At 37.6% G+C, this 16,459-nt stretch overlaps 1 protein-coding gene across 2 annotated transcripts in view; it reads right to left on the bottom strand.

Moving 5' to 3' along the window:
* Positions 1-16,459, bottom strand: part of LCOR (ligand dependent nuclear receptor corepressor) — a 92,883-nt gene that overhangs the window by 53,563 nt on the left and 22,861 nt on the right. For both annotated transcript variants that reach the window (XM_087725714.1, XM_087725715.1), the window contains exons 2-3: positions 8,011-8,076; positions 7,526-7,605 (exon numbers count right to left, since the gene is read on the bottom strand). In XM_087725714.1, the coding sequence (XP_087581840.1) occupies positions 7,526-7,605; positions 8,011-8,076 (146 nt within the window). The remainder of the gene's footprint in view (positions 1-7,525; positions 7,606-8,010; positions 8,077-16,459) is intronic.

The following is a 16,459-nucleotide window of genomic DNA, read 5'->3' on the forward strand; positions in this document are numbered from 1 at the left end:
AAAAAAAAAAAAAAAAGCCAGGGAGGGGAGTTTGGCAGAGAGCAAAAAGGCATTGCAGACTGCACCGGACATCCTCTCAGGCTGCATTTCTTGTAATCATGATCTAGAGAAAACAAATAATCTAGGCACATTTCAAGATGTGTTCACATTACATGTTTGTTATGCATGTAAATGTTCTGATACCTTCAGTCAAGGGTGAAATTACCCAATAGTCCAGATTTTATGGCAACTGTGGCAAAATTATTATCTGAAAATCCAACCTTAAGTGCACAACGAAATTCAGTGTATTACTATTCTTGTTCTTAATTTACATTTGGATTTAATAAAATCTTTTTGTTAAATTTACTGCAGCTTTCTATCTACCAAATCTCTAGTGATGGACAGAACATTTGAAAGGGCCAATTTGTGCAGATAACATAAACCTTTAGCCAGTTAATGCCTGATTTTCAAGGAAGAATAAAAAGAATGAAGAGAGCCAATCTAATGCAGTGGTTCAGGGGCTGCCCTAAAAGCCAGGAGACTGTGAGTTTTAGTCCTATCTTAGGCATGAAAGCCAGCTGGATTTCTTTGGGTCAGATGTGCTCTTTCAGCCCAACCTACTTCAAAGAGTTGTTGTGGAGAAAATAGGAGGAGGAAGTAGTATTATGAATGTTTGCTCCCCTGAGTTATTTTCTAAATAAAGGTGGGATAAAAGTCAAATGATTAAATAAATTAATTTAGATTTGAGATATTGCAAATGACAAATCTGCTCCTTTAAAGAAATGACCGTATCCGACATACCCTTTCTCTCCATTAATCAGCAGTGAATTAATCTATTAAAATTTTTAAAAAATGTAAATATTTACTGGACCAAAACAAAACAAATGAAATATAATGTAATGATTCAACTTAATTCAAATATATCATTCCTCACATTATATTTCTGAAGTTTACAAGAGAACTATTAAAGGTACAAGAACTACTGTAAATATCATGTAAAGTATAGAGAATATTAAACGCCTGGAAGATTAATAATGGAATAGTGCTGGGAATCAAATTTAAAGAAAATGAACAATGCTAAAACAGGCAGGGATTTATAAATGTATTAAATACTAGGGCTAGATATAAAAAAAAGTGCGCTATAGAGGGAGGACACCTAAATAAAGATTTTTTTGGACAAGTAGTCCAAGGAAGCTTGCATAGATCATTTAAAGATGGGTAATTATAGTAGCCTGTCAACTGCAGACAGTCTGGAAGAAGCATATCATTCTGACCCATTTCAAAGTAGAATACAGTATTGAAATTCCTTTGTCAGTTTGACAGATCATTGTCTGGAAAACCAAGAGAAAACATGGTTCCTCTGCTGGTTCTTTTTAATTTCTAAATGTGTTTTCATACCAACAACTCTGGTATCCTTCAGACTTGCTGTGAGATTTGGAAATATAGAATAGAATAACAGAGTTGGAAGGGACCTTGGAGGTCTTCTAGTCTAACCACCTGTCTAGGCAGGAAACCCTACACCACTTCAGACAAATGGTTATCCAATGGCTTCTTAAAAACTTCCAGTGTTGGAGCATTCACAACTTCTGGAGGCAAGTTGCTCCACTTATTAATTGTTCTAAGTGTCAGGAAATTTCTCCTTAGTTCTAGGTTGCTTCTCCTCTTGATTAGTTTCTACCCATTGCTTCTTGTCCTACCCTCAGGTGCTTTGGAGAATAGCTTAACTCCCTCTTCTTTGTGGCAGCCCCTGAGATATTGGAACACTTCTATCATGTCTCTCCCAGTCCTTCTTTTCATTAAATTAGACATACACAGTTGGTGCATCCGTTCTTCATATGTTTTAGCCTCCAGTTCCCTAACCATCTTTGTTGCTCTTCTCTGCACTCCTTCTAAAGTCTCCACATCTTTTTTACATCGTGGCGACTAAAACTGGATGCAGTATTCCAAGCGTGGCCTTACCAAGACATTATAAAGTGGTATTAAAACTTCACGTGATCTTGATTCTATCCCTCGGTTTATGCAGCGTAGAATTGTGTTGGCTTTTTTGGCAGCTGCTGCACACTGCTGACTCATATTTAAATGGTTGTCCACTAGCACTCCAAGATCCCTCACACAGTTACTACTATTGAGCAAGGTACCACCTATACTGTACCTATGCATTTTGCTTTTCTTACCTAAATGTAGAACCTTACTTTTTTTACCATTGAATTTCATTTTGTTAGATAGCACCCAAGGTCAAGTCTGTCAAGTCTTGACAGTCGCGCTGACCGATGATCTCTGGGGAGCCAGGGATGGGGGTCATGCCTCCGTCCTAGTGCTCCTTGACCTCTCAGCGGCCTTCGATACCATCGACCATGGTATCCTTCTGCGACGACTGCGGGAGGTGGTGGTGGGAGGCACTGTCCTACGGTGGTTCTCCTCTTACCTCTCGGACAGGTCGCAGTCGGTGTTGGTCGGAGGGCAGAGATCGACCCCAGGCCCCTGAATTATGAGGTGCCGCAGGGTTCGGTCCTGTCCCCCCTCCTGTTTAATATCTACATGAAGCCGCTGGGTGAGATCATTCGACGGCACGGGATAAAATCAGTATGCGGACGATACACAGTTGTATCTGTCCGCCCCGTGCCAACTCAATGAAGCGGTTGACGTGATGTGCCTCGAGGCTGTTAGGGTCTGGATGGGGATTAACAAGCTTGCTCTCAATCCGGATAAGACCGAGTGGCTGGTGTGTTTCCCTCCCACTAATTGGCCAAGTTTTCCATCTCTCAGGCTGGGGGGTCAAACAGTACGCCCCTCAGACAGGGTTCGCAATTTGGGAGTCCTCCTGGACCCACAGCTGACTTTTGAACACCACTTGTCGGCTGTGACCAGGGGGGCATTTGCCCAGGTTCGCCTGGTGCACCAGTTGCATCCCTACCTGACCCGGGAGGCTCTCACAACAGTCACTCGTGCCCTTGTGACCTCAAGACTGGATTACTGCAACGTGCTCTACATGGGGCAGCCCTTGAAGAACATTCGAAGACTTCAGCTTGTCCAAAATGCAGCCGCGCGAGCGATTGTGGGTGTACCTCGGTACACCCACGTTACACCTATCCTCCGTGAGCTGCACTGGCTGCCTATTGGTCTTCGGATACGCTTCAAGGCGCTAGTCGTCACTTATAAAGCCCTTCATGGTATTGGACCTGGGTACTTGAGAGACCGCCTGCTGCCAATTACCTCCAATAGACCGATTAGATCCCACAGATTAGGCCTCCTCCGAATTCCATCCGCTGGCCAATGTTGGCTGGCGACCACCCGGAGGAGGGCCTTCTCTGTGGCTGCTCCGGCCCTTTGGAACGAGCTCCCCGTGGAGATTCGAACCCTCACCACCCTCCAGGCCTTCCACAAAGCCCTTAAAACTGGCTGTTCCAACAGGCCTGGGGCTAATTGAGCTTTTGTCCCCCTCTCGAATGGTATGGTTGCTGTGTGCTTTTTAAATTATGGTATTGTCTTGTTCGTCTTTTTATTCCTTATTTGTATCCCCCCCCCTTGACTTGAGTTGTGAGCCGCCCCGAGTCCCCTTTGGGGAAAAGGGCGGCATAGAAATCTAATAAATCCAGTCCAATCCAATCCAATCCTTCTGTATCATAAGCCTATCTTCCGGAGTGTTGGCTATTCCTGCTAGTTTTGTGTCATCTGCAAATTTGATGAGTGCTTTTTATCTTTTCCAGAATCTTCCCTGGTATTGAGGGCAGGCTGATAGGTCTGTAGTTTCTTGGATCTATTTTTTTCCCTTTTTGAAGATGGGAACTATATCAGCTCTTTTCCAGTCCTCTGGCAGTTCCCCGGTGTTCCAGGATCTTTGAAAGATATAGTTCAGTGGTTTTGAGTTCTCGTCTGCCACTTCAGAACTTTGGGATGTAATCTATCTGGTCCTGGTGATTTGAACTCATCTAGGGTAGACAGATGCTCACTTCCCATTCCCCCCCCCCCTATTTTAATTTCCATTCCTAATCTGTTTTTTCTGGTGCTGTTTTTGATAGGTTGGGCTGTTTTTTCCTTTTGTGTAAAGAGAGTTGCAAAAAAATGAGTTAATTGGTTCTACTTTCTTCCTGTTGCTTGTCACCTTCTATAAGAAGTATGGCTTTGCAGCGGTTCCTTTCCCATCTCTCAAACTGATTTCAGGTGTCTTCAATTGAAGATAGTTGCTCCTCAGTATGAAAGCTAATACTCCTTAATTTCACAGCATATGGACAGACTTAACCATTGTTTCAACTGGGAAATTGGGAGACCTAGACCAAATCAAGTCCAAAAATGCTAGAGAATTCCTGAAAGCCTAGCATTCAGCTAAATTGGCCATCAACAGGCAAAGATAAACAACATCTACACAATATTCAAAAAGCCAAAAAGGAAACAAAATGACCCAAACACCTATACATCAGCATCAATACCAAGATGAGCAGAGATTAACACATCAACAATCAAGAAGTAAACAATATTCCAATCATGGTATCACCAATTTAGGTGAAGAAGCTAACAGTGAACAATAGCCTAATCAAGCAATCACCAAAACCACTTCCACCAACATTGACAGGACAAGCCACTAACATCTAAAATGAGAGCAAACCCCATCCCGTCTAGCACTGATAATGTTACCTAATTTGGTAATGAAACACCTACATGATAACAGCCAAACTCGCAGAGCACCAAGGACCACACAAATCTATGTCTATGACCTCTCCAAGAAATGATGCGGCTACAACTATAACTGCAACTACTCCTGCAATCAGTAATCGTCTGGGTTAGGGAAAATAAATTGAAACTGAAACCAGAAAGACAAAGGTGCTTTTTATGATGTATTATTTTACTGTGGTGTGAAATGTATGTGGGATGACAGGAAAAAATTCTGCCCAAGGAATGATCAGACAAGAGGAAGAGAAGCCAAGAGTTGTTTAACAATCAGAGATAGAAACTTAGGAAGGACCCATATAATTGGCTAGGCTGGTAAAAAGACACAGTGGAAGATTTGTACTTTCAGACTTGCAAGGTTCCTTTGATGTTGCCTTACAATAAAGTAGAATTATCTCATCTGATCATGTGTCCCATCTGGTTTAACTGGAAGGGTTGATAGGTGGTTTATCTGCCTGTCCAGAATAGAATTATATTCTGCCAAAAGCAGTAGATCTCTTTTTGATCCAAATCTCTTTCTGATTTCACAGCAATGTGTTTTTTCTGCTTTGGTTGATATGCCAGCTACATTGCTATCTAAAAGATAATTAAACTGTGGTACACAAGTTGGTAAAATCAAGGCTTGACTACAATAATATCCTCTACATGTAGATGCCTTTGAGTTGGAAACTTAGTTGGTATAAAACTCAGCAATTATGTTGGTATAGAGAAAAATGTGAATATTTGTGCTTAAAGCACCATACCAGGCACCAACTTGTTTTAAACAAAATGCAAAGTTCTCATTATCTTTCAAGCCCTATATAGTGTAGATGATGAAGTAATGAAGCAGTGAATAAGACTGATACCAAAATTTGGAAAACCTTTCAGTCAGTATTTTGCTTTGGCAGATCTTTAGGATTTCTGTAGCCAACTAATCTATTCTTCCTCTTACAATTTTTTCCTTATTTCCTTATAGAACTCATCTAGCTCAACAATAATTACATCTTCCTGAATGTATTGCTCATCTCACATCTCTGCACACATTTTCAATAATATTCAAATCTAGGGATCCTAACCCTAATCCACTTTTGCTATATTCTTATTCTGAATCTGTAAACCAGTGGTTCTCAACCTTCCCAATGTCGCGACACTTTAACACAGTTCCACATGTTGTGGTGACCCCCAACCATAAAATTGGTGTCAGTTCCTAAGACCATCGAAAATATGTGTTTTCCAATGGTCTTAGGCGACCCCTGTGAAAGGGTCATTCGACTCCCAAAGAGGTCCCAACTCACAGGTTGAGAACCACTACAAACAGATGGACATGAATAGCACATGTGCATTCAGATTTACAAAAAGATGTGAGGTTTCAGTTTGTAACCGAGATTATATCAGCTTCTGTTTACTCAGAATTCATTGAAACATTCATTTGATCTGGGATGCCCAAAACCTTTGCATAGAATTATATTCCCTATTTGGGTTTTTTTTGTTTCACCTACATTCAAACAAAAGTAGCTGCTTTTCTATTAATACAGCCCCTATTCCTCCTAAATATTGTATTTTTAAAAAGTCTAATTAGCTCTTATCCCAGTGCAACATGTTATGGCTGTAAATATTTTTAACAAAGTTTTAAAAATTACCCAAAAAGTCTGAGGAATTATGTATTGAGGTGGGTCATTTACATTATGCTATTTAGCATAAATTTAAAAATACAAAACATATCCTTATTTTGGAATTAAGGTAATATATAGATCTAGTGATCAAATAAAACAAAACTCAGCGATTTCAGTAAGATCAATACTAATAGTCCCTGACATATTATTGAAATATGTCCTAGCAATCTTAGTCAATGGAAAGGGATAGTAGGAATTGTATTTCAGCAACATCAAAAATAAGAAGACAATGCTGGTTCAAATCTGCAACTGTGCTAAACATCTCCCATATTCAGTATCAACTACTCTGAAGTGACAAATTTAAAACACATAAAAAATACAAACAACAGAATAATAATATGTCAAAATCTAACCGATTCCTACATTTAAAATCAGTTTTACTGATATTTCTTGCATCATTTACCATGAAATTCTTGTTGACCTTTATAGCTCTACTCCCTACTGTAATTATGATTTAAAAAAACAAGTAGAGGCATTTACATTGTATGAATGAAATACATCAGAAATGCAACAATCATTCCAATAAATGTAGTATCTCATAGCTTACTTACAAGAGCATAATATATAAAGATAATGAGAATAAAATAAAAACGTAGTACACCAGTCAATACATTAAGAAAACACAGAGCAGAACTATAAATAATTTTATATGTATTAGGCAGTCTGGCTTTAAGTAGCTATAGCTACTATTTTCTTATCTAAGGAAATACTAGAACAGAGAATTATAATACTGCAGGACAGGGAAAAAAGGCTGCATCTATTGGGGGAGACCAATACATGCAGCCTTCTCTTTAAGCCATGAAATAACTGCATGGCATATATGGTTAAAAGGTACCACCATGGAAAAAGAATCTCCACAAAGTGCGAGCACAGGTAGAATTATTTGTATAATAATTGCCGTGAGAGCTGCATGCTTCATCTGTACTTTACATATTGCACCTCACAGCTAGTAGCCACAAAACATTTAGTGTCATCTGCAGTCTCAGGTACAATAAGAATACAATTGTCCTGTATTACTACAGATAATTTTTAAAATGAAAGCAAATGGGGAAAAACCCACTTTGAGAAAACACTTCACCTAGTCAATATTGCTTACTTTGTTCAATATTCTCCTGCTTTGAAGAGGTGAATAAGGAGCAGCAGAACCACCTTCCGATTATGTTTTCCCAAAAACAAAGCTAAATGTAATCCCAAATCTTTGCCAAAGTTTATCTTTATTGCATTGTTACCTTCACTTTTTCTCTTCTCAAACAGCAGAAAAGACAATTTTCATCAAAAGACCAATCAGAGACACCTTCAGGTTCAAAGTCTGTGAATAAGAAGAAAAAGTTATTTCACATCTATAAAGATGCAACTTTTGAATGGTTAAAATTCATTCCTAATTCTCTACCCGTTTTATAAGACGCTTGATGCTATATGAGCAATGCTAGTTTGAATGCTACCATGCTTTTCTTTTCCACAACGTTACAAAAGTATAATTTTCGCCTACACACAAAGCTAATTTTCCTAAGCAACACCAAAACCACTGCCAGTTATGCTCATTAGTAATTTTAGCCAATATGAAACTAACTGTGAGCACTGCCTGGGGGAGGGGAAAAAAGCACAAATCACCAAGGTAACATACATTTTCTAGAGACAGAGCAGAGGTTGAGTTTGTCATTAAAGATGCAGATCAAGGCAATATATATATATAAATATACTTTATATATAATACCTTTAAGCAAATTCAGATCTTTTAATAATTCAGCTCCAAACAGCCCTTCTAGAATACTTTCAAATCCTAAAATTAAAGAAAGAATGTTTAATTTCCTCAAATTATATGTATATATATATATCAGTGCCAGAATATTGACAATTCTACATGTATCTGTTATTAGAATAAATCTGAATGTGCTTTTATTATGTATTCTATATTTTTTGGTCAATCTTATCAAAATGAGTTAAAACATGTACAAAGAGACACATAATTATATAAATGCCGCATAGTGAAAATGAAGCAAAACAGTTTAAAAATGGGAAAAAGTTCTATTTAAATAGAATTCAATTAAATGATTCCAACATTAAAAATAAGTACTCACTTAAGATTATGAATTCAAAAATGTATTTATCTCCCAGAGTCTACTTTTAAGCTTTGTAACTAATTTGACAAGGAAAGCCACTGAGGTTAATCTGAAGCCAAATATGGAATGTGTTTACTCTGTAGATGCTTAATTATTACTTAGGTATTTACAGTTTTTTCACAATGCCTATTTCAAATATTACACCTCTCCCTCCCCCAAAATTAGTGCCATATTTGTGAATATAATTAGTGTACTTTTGGCTTGCAGCTAAAGAAACAGCATACCTATTTATCAGCTTCTCAGAATATAAGGGATATAGAAAATATACTGCATTGTAACAAGCACAAATTCCACTGAGGTAATCTATTTACCATTTATATGTAAAGATATTTCACATAAACACTTCTGCTGTACAATATCTGTACTGAACAGTAGAGATTTCACATTTTATTTCAAAATAATTCAAGGAATAAATTATTTATTTACCCATACTATCGTATTTTTTGGAGTTTAGGAAGCACCTTTCCCCTCCCGCCCCAAAAAAGACGGTGAAAATCTGTGTGCGTCTTATTTATGGAATACAGTATTTTTGACCTCCTGAAACCTCGCCCCGCGCATCCAGTTTTTCACAAAAATGGATGCAGAGGGTTTGGAGACCTGCAAAGTGCTCCTGGGGGCTGGGTAGAGCAAAAAGAAGCAAAAAATGGGCCCGTTTTTCACAAAACAGGGCCGTTTTTATCCTCCCCAGCCTCCAGGAGCACTCTACAGGCCTCCCACACTCTCTGCATGCCCCGTTTTAACAAAAAGGGGCCGGGGAGGGCAAAAATGTTTTTTTTTAATTTACCTCTTCAAAATCTTGGTGCATCTTATAGTCCATAAAATACAGTACATAATGAGTGATGGACTATAACTCTGGAAGAGAAAATTACTTCTGGTATGCAGAAGTAGTCCAATGCTCATTTAATAATAAATATGTAATAAATATTATCAAGAGTCATAGTGGAAATTTTGAGGCGTAATAATTAAGTAGATCCAGAAAGTGCAAGAGCACACAAAACCACATGTATAGTTGGAAGGCAAAACCACAAAATTCCACCTTACTTATTTTAGCTATATCAAGCAATCAAACCCACTGGAAAAGGCTTATGCTTGGAATTGTCAACACTAAAAGGAGGCCACTCAAAAAACATGGTGCCTAGATATTAAAGCCAACACCAGTCAGAGCATAAAATATAAATTATAACTGAAATATTGGAAACAGCTAATCCATAAAACCTTCAAGACTCAAGCATGATTGAATGGACAGCATCATCATCATAATATCTTAAAGTATTTACTAAGATAGTCAAAAAACTATGCTGGAATAAAGTTGACATTTTAATCTATAGTGTAATGACAAAATTACGAAGAAATGGCAAAAGTATAGGAGAGATAAAATACAAATTAAACAATAGAAAAATAAGGAATTGAAAAGAACACTTATACACACAGTTAATAAACCCAAATTTTGGAATGCAGATGGTGTCTTAGCCTTGTTTTATTTAATCTTAAAAGAGCTCTATCTTTTAAATGAAACTGACACATCTCTAATTCACAATAGAAATGTCCAGAAACATGGATGCTTTGTATATTACTTATTAGTATAAATTACATTTAAAAAAATGTTTTTAGAAAAGTAAAAGCTGACAGAATTTAGACTACCGAAAAAGAAATAAAATTTAAGAAATCACAACACTTTAAATATTTCCTATTAAAAATGCAGGTAAATGCAGCTAAAATGTGATATGTTAAAAACTTGCTCATTTTAACTTATACAGGATGGTCTCTAAAAAGAAATCTTTTAAATAATGGTCATTAATTCCTATCACATAGAATCTTTATGCAAGTAAATAAGCATTCACAGTGCTTCTGAAATGGATTATATAAAGTATACAATCTGGCTTGCTTTGTTCACTGTTCTAGCAATGGTAATGACGCTTGGTGTATATTAATATTAAATATTAGATTTAACAGTTGCATAGCAACAGCAGAAAAGCTTATATGCAATACTTGTCACAGAAAATGCCAAACAAGCAAGGATGAACATATTCAAAAAATATTTTAAACACCTAGCAGTATTATAATTTATTAGATTTAGTTATACAGCCCAACCCAATACATCAGAAATAGCAACAAATTAATCAAATAATCTGATTTGCTATGTTTAATACAGAAAGAGTCAAAGTAAAATACAAGGGTACATGGAACAATTAAATAGATCCATTTTAGAGTTGAGATAATGAGAAATTGCTAATATTTACTAAGATTTATCTATCACCATTTTAGGAATTAAAAGAAATATTATTTTATTCACTGATAATATTGTACGCATTTGCATTGAGATGTAATATATTCCTATTAATTTCAAGAGGAAACAATATGGCTGCCTTTGTTTGACTCTTTTATTCATTCCTATGAATGTTCGATCATTTCCACTTCTGAATAGAACAGTATTAAAAGTCTCAAGAAATTTTCATTTTATTATTTCCACTTCACATTGAATTTGGATTTTCTGTACTTGGTGGTGATGGTGTTTTCAAGGAAATACAGTTATATAATCCTTCTGTTAAAAAAAAAACCTACCACAATTAACAATACTTGACTTTTTCAGTACAATAGTTCCACTGCAAGAGGTAGTTAATTCACTGAAGACTCATTAAGACATAAAAAAATCAAGGATTAATGCCAATCAAATCAAATATTTATTATAATTATAAACCAGCATAACAGATGAATGCAAAACAGAACTGGATTCTTAAGACACATGTATTTAGAATCCTACTTTAAAAAGTTAGCATGCATTATTTTGGTTATTATTTCTGCAAGTACTTCCAGCAAACATTTTTTAACTGGGGTATCTTAAATTAAATACGAAAATCTTATTGTAATATGTATATATTTACATGTTTATTTTTACTTCTCTTAATACTTATTACCTATTCTCATCCTACTCTATTCCTTGTTTCTTTTAGCTTTTTCAACTACAAAGTCATATATAGAAGCCAAGGAAGTTTTTTTCATTCTCTTTGGAATTTCATACGGTGGAGCACAAATGGCCCAGTTCAGGCAAAGCCTGTATGAAGACTCTTTCTATAGCAATAGCATAATGGCTGGCTATTCCCTGAACTAAGGGAAAGTCGGTGAATTTAAGGTTAGAGTTGCTTTCTGAGATGAGCCTATCCTATGCTTTCAGGAAGATTTGGTAGCATCAGTTGCTGACTGGGCAAAATATCTTGCCACTATCAAGTTAACTTAAATTACAGAGAAGATTCAGCTGTTCAGACCAACCAGGGATACATACAGTATCACAGCCTTTGTGTAACACAGTCTCTAATTATTCTTTCTTCCTGTTTGCCCCAGTTTCCTTACCTTTTGTATGGAAAACTATTTTTTTGTTTAAAAATACAAACTACTGAAGCTAGAAAAGCTTAGAACACATTCAAAACTGGATATCAGTCAGGAAAAGAAATTTGGATTAATCTCAGTATTTTCAGTGAATCTATCATCCATTGCCCTTCTCAATAACCTGATATGCCTGATAAAAACAGGAGGATGAATAATTGGGGTGGAGGAAAAAAACAATGCATTAAGAAAACTTAATTTTGGGAAGACAAGCTTCAAATGATTGCTCACTGATCTCTCAAGACAGGAAGCAAAAGCAAAGTGAAGTAAGACTTTTAAGACTTTTTCATACTGCAGAACAATGAAGGAGAGAGCTCATTCAAACTGAATTAGGTAACAATAAAGAATTATTTTATAATACTTCCTAGAGCAGTGGTCCCCAACTGCTGGTCTGTGGACCTGCACTGGTCCGTAGCATGCCAGAAACCGGGATATGTAAACAATCCCCCATCTGCAGGATGCAGGCAGCATATATAACCACGCCCCTTCCAGTCCACAGAAAAATTCTCTCCACGGAATCGTTTCCTGGTGCCCAAAAGGTTGCAGACGACGGTCCTAGAGAAATTCTTGTAATCATATATGTGGTGCCAAGTTCAATGAAACAAGGACATAACAACAATGGTGATTTCTCAGAGTATCGGCAATCCCTATCTATCTCTAATGGATTTAATTTAAGATCAGATTAATTTACAGTTGAAATATATGAAAAACTTTACAACAGATTATCTAGATCAGGGGTGTCAAACACCCCTGTGGGGTGCTTAGATCTGGCCCACAGGGCCGCCCTGGAAACAGTGAAGGAGCAGCCCACGGTGCCTCTGCCAGCGAAAACAGAGCTCAGGAGAGCTGCACACAGGTCCTCCTGAGCTCTGTTTTCACTGGCAGAGGGTTGCAGGAGGCTGTCGCAGCCGAAAATGGAGCTCAGGAGCCTGTTTTCTCTGGCAGAGCACTTGGGCTACCATAGGCGCTTTCGACATGAATGACATTGAGCTGGCCATGGCCACGCCCACTCTGCCCCCCTCAAGGTCAAACACAACCTTGATGCGGCCCCCAATGAAATCAAGTTTGACACCCTTGATCTAGATATATTGCCATTTTTAGTTAAAACAATCTTGCAAGTTCCAGTTATATTCCATAAGGATATTTTGAGTATTTTGATTAACAGCTGCTCTTTTCTTTAACTTGAAAATATAAAGGGTTTTTTTACTCCAGTTTTTACTTGCCATGGTTAATCAAGAAAGGTTTGCATTCTTAGATTATCTCAGCATACAGTACAATTAGAGTTGGAAGCATCATAGACAGAAACCTTGGAGATTATGGGCAACATCCTGCAAAGTACATCTGGTTCAAAATTCAGCTAGCAGTCATATCCAGATTAGCAGAATAACTTACTATGCAGAATTTCAATTAGTTGCCAATAGGTAGGATCAAAATTATGGCAATTACCTACAGTATATAAAGGCCTTTATGGTTCAGATCTTCATTAACCACAGTACCCTTTTCTCCAATCAGTCTCTCCATCTAATATGTCCTTTCTGGAGATACTGCTTGTAACTTTGTCAATTCCCAAGGGAAATACTCTGAAATAGGCTTTCCTGTAGGTACTACAAGCCTACATAATATGTTGTTGTTTTTAACCATTTAGTCATGTCCGACTCTTCGTAACTTATACAGAATATATAGGTGTATACGAAATATATACTTCCCTAGAATCAAAATAGTTCTCTGTCTGATATTGTTTTGGAAAGAGATAAAACACTATCCTTTTCATCAAATGTATGGAACTAAGTTGATTGAGGATGCTGTTACACATTATGACCAATAGATCTATCTATACCTGTCCTCTCCATTCATTTTAGCAATGCTTACCATATTTTTCAGAGTATAAGATGCTCCAAAATATAAGACGCACATAGCTTTTTGGGAGGAAAACAAGGGGAAAAAATCTGCCTCCCAGCAATTTGACTCCTTGCAGCAAACAGCAAACAACACAGACGATATACACTGTTTGTCGTGTATTTCTGTGCATGTGTGCCTGACCCATAGAAATAGAAAAGAATTGGGAAAATGTACATTATGGCAGTATATTAATGCCAGAAAGCTTTCTTAAATGTAATCACACTAACTCCTCCCAATTATTTAAATAAATCTATTCTAAACATGACTAAGTAAGGGTCTAGCTCAGCTGCCTTAATACTACAACAGGACATGGTTACATTTCAGACTATACTTGTACAGATGCTGTTAAAATTGATGTGGCTTTCTGGAAGTATATGTTATTCTCTGCTATTTAAAAGAAGATACAATAGCACTGGGCCTCTTCAGATCAAGCATTTATTTTAAAAAGCTTCTGTTATGGTCTGCTGGCGACCTGTGGAGTTGGCAGCAGAGTTGGACAATGAGTCTGGGAAAAGCTCGGACAAGGGCTCTGCGTCAGAGGCAGAGATGGGGCCAGGGCCATAATTCTGGGAATTATGTGCTGCCTCCGGAGCCTTCAGAGTTGGACATCAACGAGGCAGAGGAACAGGGGGAGTCTGTTCCCAGTGCGCACATGCACAGAGCTGCCGAGAGGCAAGAACAGTTAAGACAAAGGGGGCAACTCGGGAGTAGGGCTTGGAGATTACTGGCCCCTCCCATAAGACATAAAGGAGGAGCAAACAGACGTGAGCCTTTGCAGGAAGCAACTTTGTTCGTTCTGGTTGGTTTACATTCTGAAGCTCCGTGAAGCCTGGCAAAGCTAATTGGCAATTAGGTCTTTGGCATCGTTCCAAGAGAGATAAAGGTGTGTGCTTATCAGCCTTATCCTGAAAGACTTTGACAGACTTCTGTCGGACTCTTTACAAACTATTTGTGACTCATTATGGGCTGTGAAGGAACATAATTCACAACCATTGAAATAAAAAGAGAATTTTTGGCACTGTCTCGGGAAGCCTAGATCAGAACAGCTTCTTCATTTTGTTAAGTTGTCTAGAACAATAATAAAGCAGTCTTAAAAAAATAAGTTTAATAATTTGAACATTGTATAGGCATTTATATTTATTGACTTACCTCCTTGAAGCAAACAGCAAACAGCCTGTTTCAGTTTCAATTTCAGCACAGGCCTCCCAATGATCAATTGTTTTATGCTGCAGGGATTGCCATAGACTATTACCGGCTCTGCAAGCCCCATTCTTAGCCTCCACAAGCCCCATTTTCTGCCTGTTCTGTGCAGTGGGGATAGGAATAGGCAGAAAATGGGGCGTGCAGGCCAAAAATGGAATGCAGATGCCAAAAATGGGGTGTGCGGAGGCGGCAGTAGACAATGACAATCCCTGCAGCCTGAAACAGCTGGTGGTTGGGATCCAACCAACAATCAGCTGCTTGTGCTAATTAGGCTGTGCTGAAGCTGAAACTGGCTGTTGGCTGTTTGCTGCAAGGAGGCAAATTGCTAGGAGGCAGAGGCCAAAGGGTGGGGGCCAGAGGGTGGACATTTGATGTATAAGACACACCCACATTTTACCTTCTTTTAGAGGGGAAAAGTCGACCGGAGTGCTTCGGGATTGGGCGGCATATAAATTTTAATAATAAATAAATAAAGTACATCTTATATTCCAAAAAATACAATAAGTTCTTTCTGTTTAAATGGATGAAGAGGAAGACAACATTCTTTTGTTCATTTCCCTTAAAATATCCTCCAGATGTTGTTAGCATCTGCATTACACACACACACACATACACACACACACACACACAAATAATAAGTTTAAAAACATTACATTGGACTATTATAATTTTCTGGTTAATTTTCTGCCACCACAATCATGGACAGTTGTTTTATATTGACCTTTGTGAACTATCAATACTCTGTGATTTGGATGGCATAATTTTTTGAAGTTTTATAAAACTAGATGAATTACATAGATACACAAAGCAGAATGGTAATAGATTGAAAGCACTATGGTCAGAATGAAATCTGAAACATCAGTTAATTGATTAATGATGACTATTCACAGGTAGCACTGGCATAAGCATCACGATTAGGAAAACAAACAAATCTTAATTGATTAAAAAAAGTCTCCCTCCTATGTTTGTTATTTGTCACAAGTGACTATTTTATAAACTTGCTTAAAATAATAACATTTTGTACTCTAGAAATACAATACAAATATAAGAAAAGAGAGTGAGTTGGGGGGGAAACCTGTCTCAAGGCAAGGAAGCTTTCTACAAGTAGAATCTTCAATTCTTATATTCTATCTAATAATGCTTTGAAACACCGAAAATTTGTTATCAAATTTTCAGTAGGCGAAGTACTATAATCAAAATGTGGTTTTTGTGGGCTGATATATGGTTGTGCTATAATGTACTTAAGCATTACTTCTTGTAGAGTTTTATTCTTTCATTCAATTGTGTCCCATTCCATTCCAAGAGATTTCCTGGACGAGTCCCTGCAGTTTTCTAGGCAAGGTTTTTCAGAGGTGGTTTGCCGCAGCCTCCTTCCTAAGGCTGAGAGAAACTGAGCCTAGCTGGCTTCATGCCTAGACAGAACTAGAATGCACGGTCTCTTAGTTTTCTAGTCTGATGCCTTAACCACTACACCAAACTGGCTTTCATATCTTGTACAGTATTTGTAAATACAGTGTAGTATGATAAATGCTAGTATGTAATGCTAGATAAATTATAGTA

The sequence above is a fragment of the Thamnophis sirtalis genome, unplaced genomic scaffold (genome assembly GCF_051295495.1).
Source record: "Thamnophis sirtalis isolate CommonGarterSnake01/CBP01778 unplaced genomic scaffold, rThaSir2_p1.2 scaffold_11, whole genome shotgun sequence".
NCBI classification, from domain to species: Eukaryota; Metazoa; Chordata; class Lepidosauria; order Squamata; family Natricidae; genus Thamnophis; species Thamnophis sirtalis.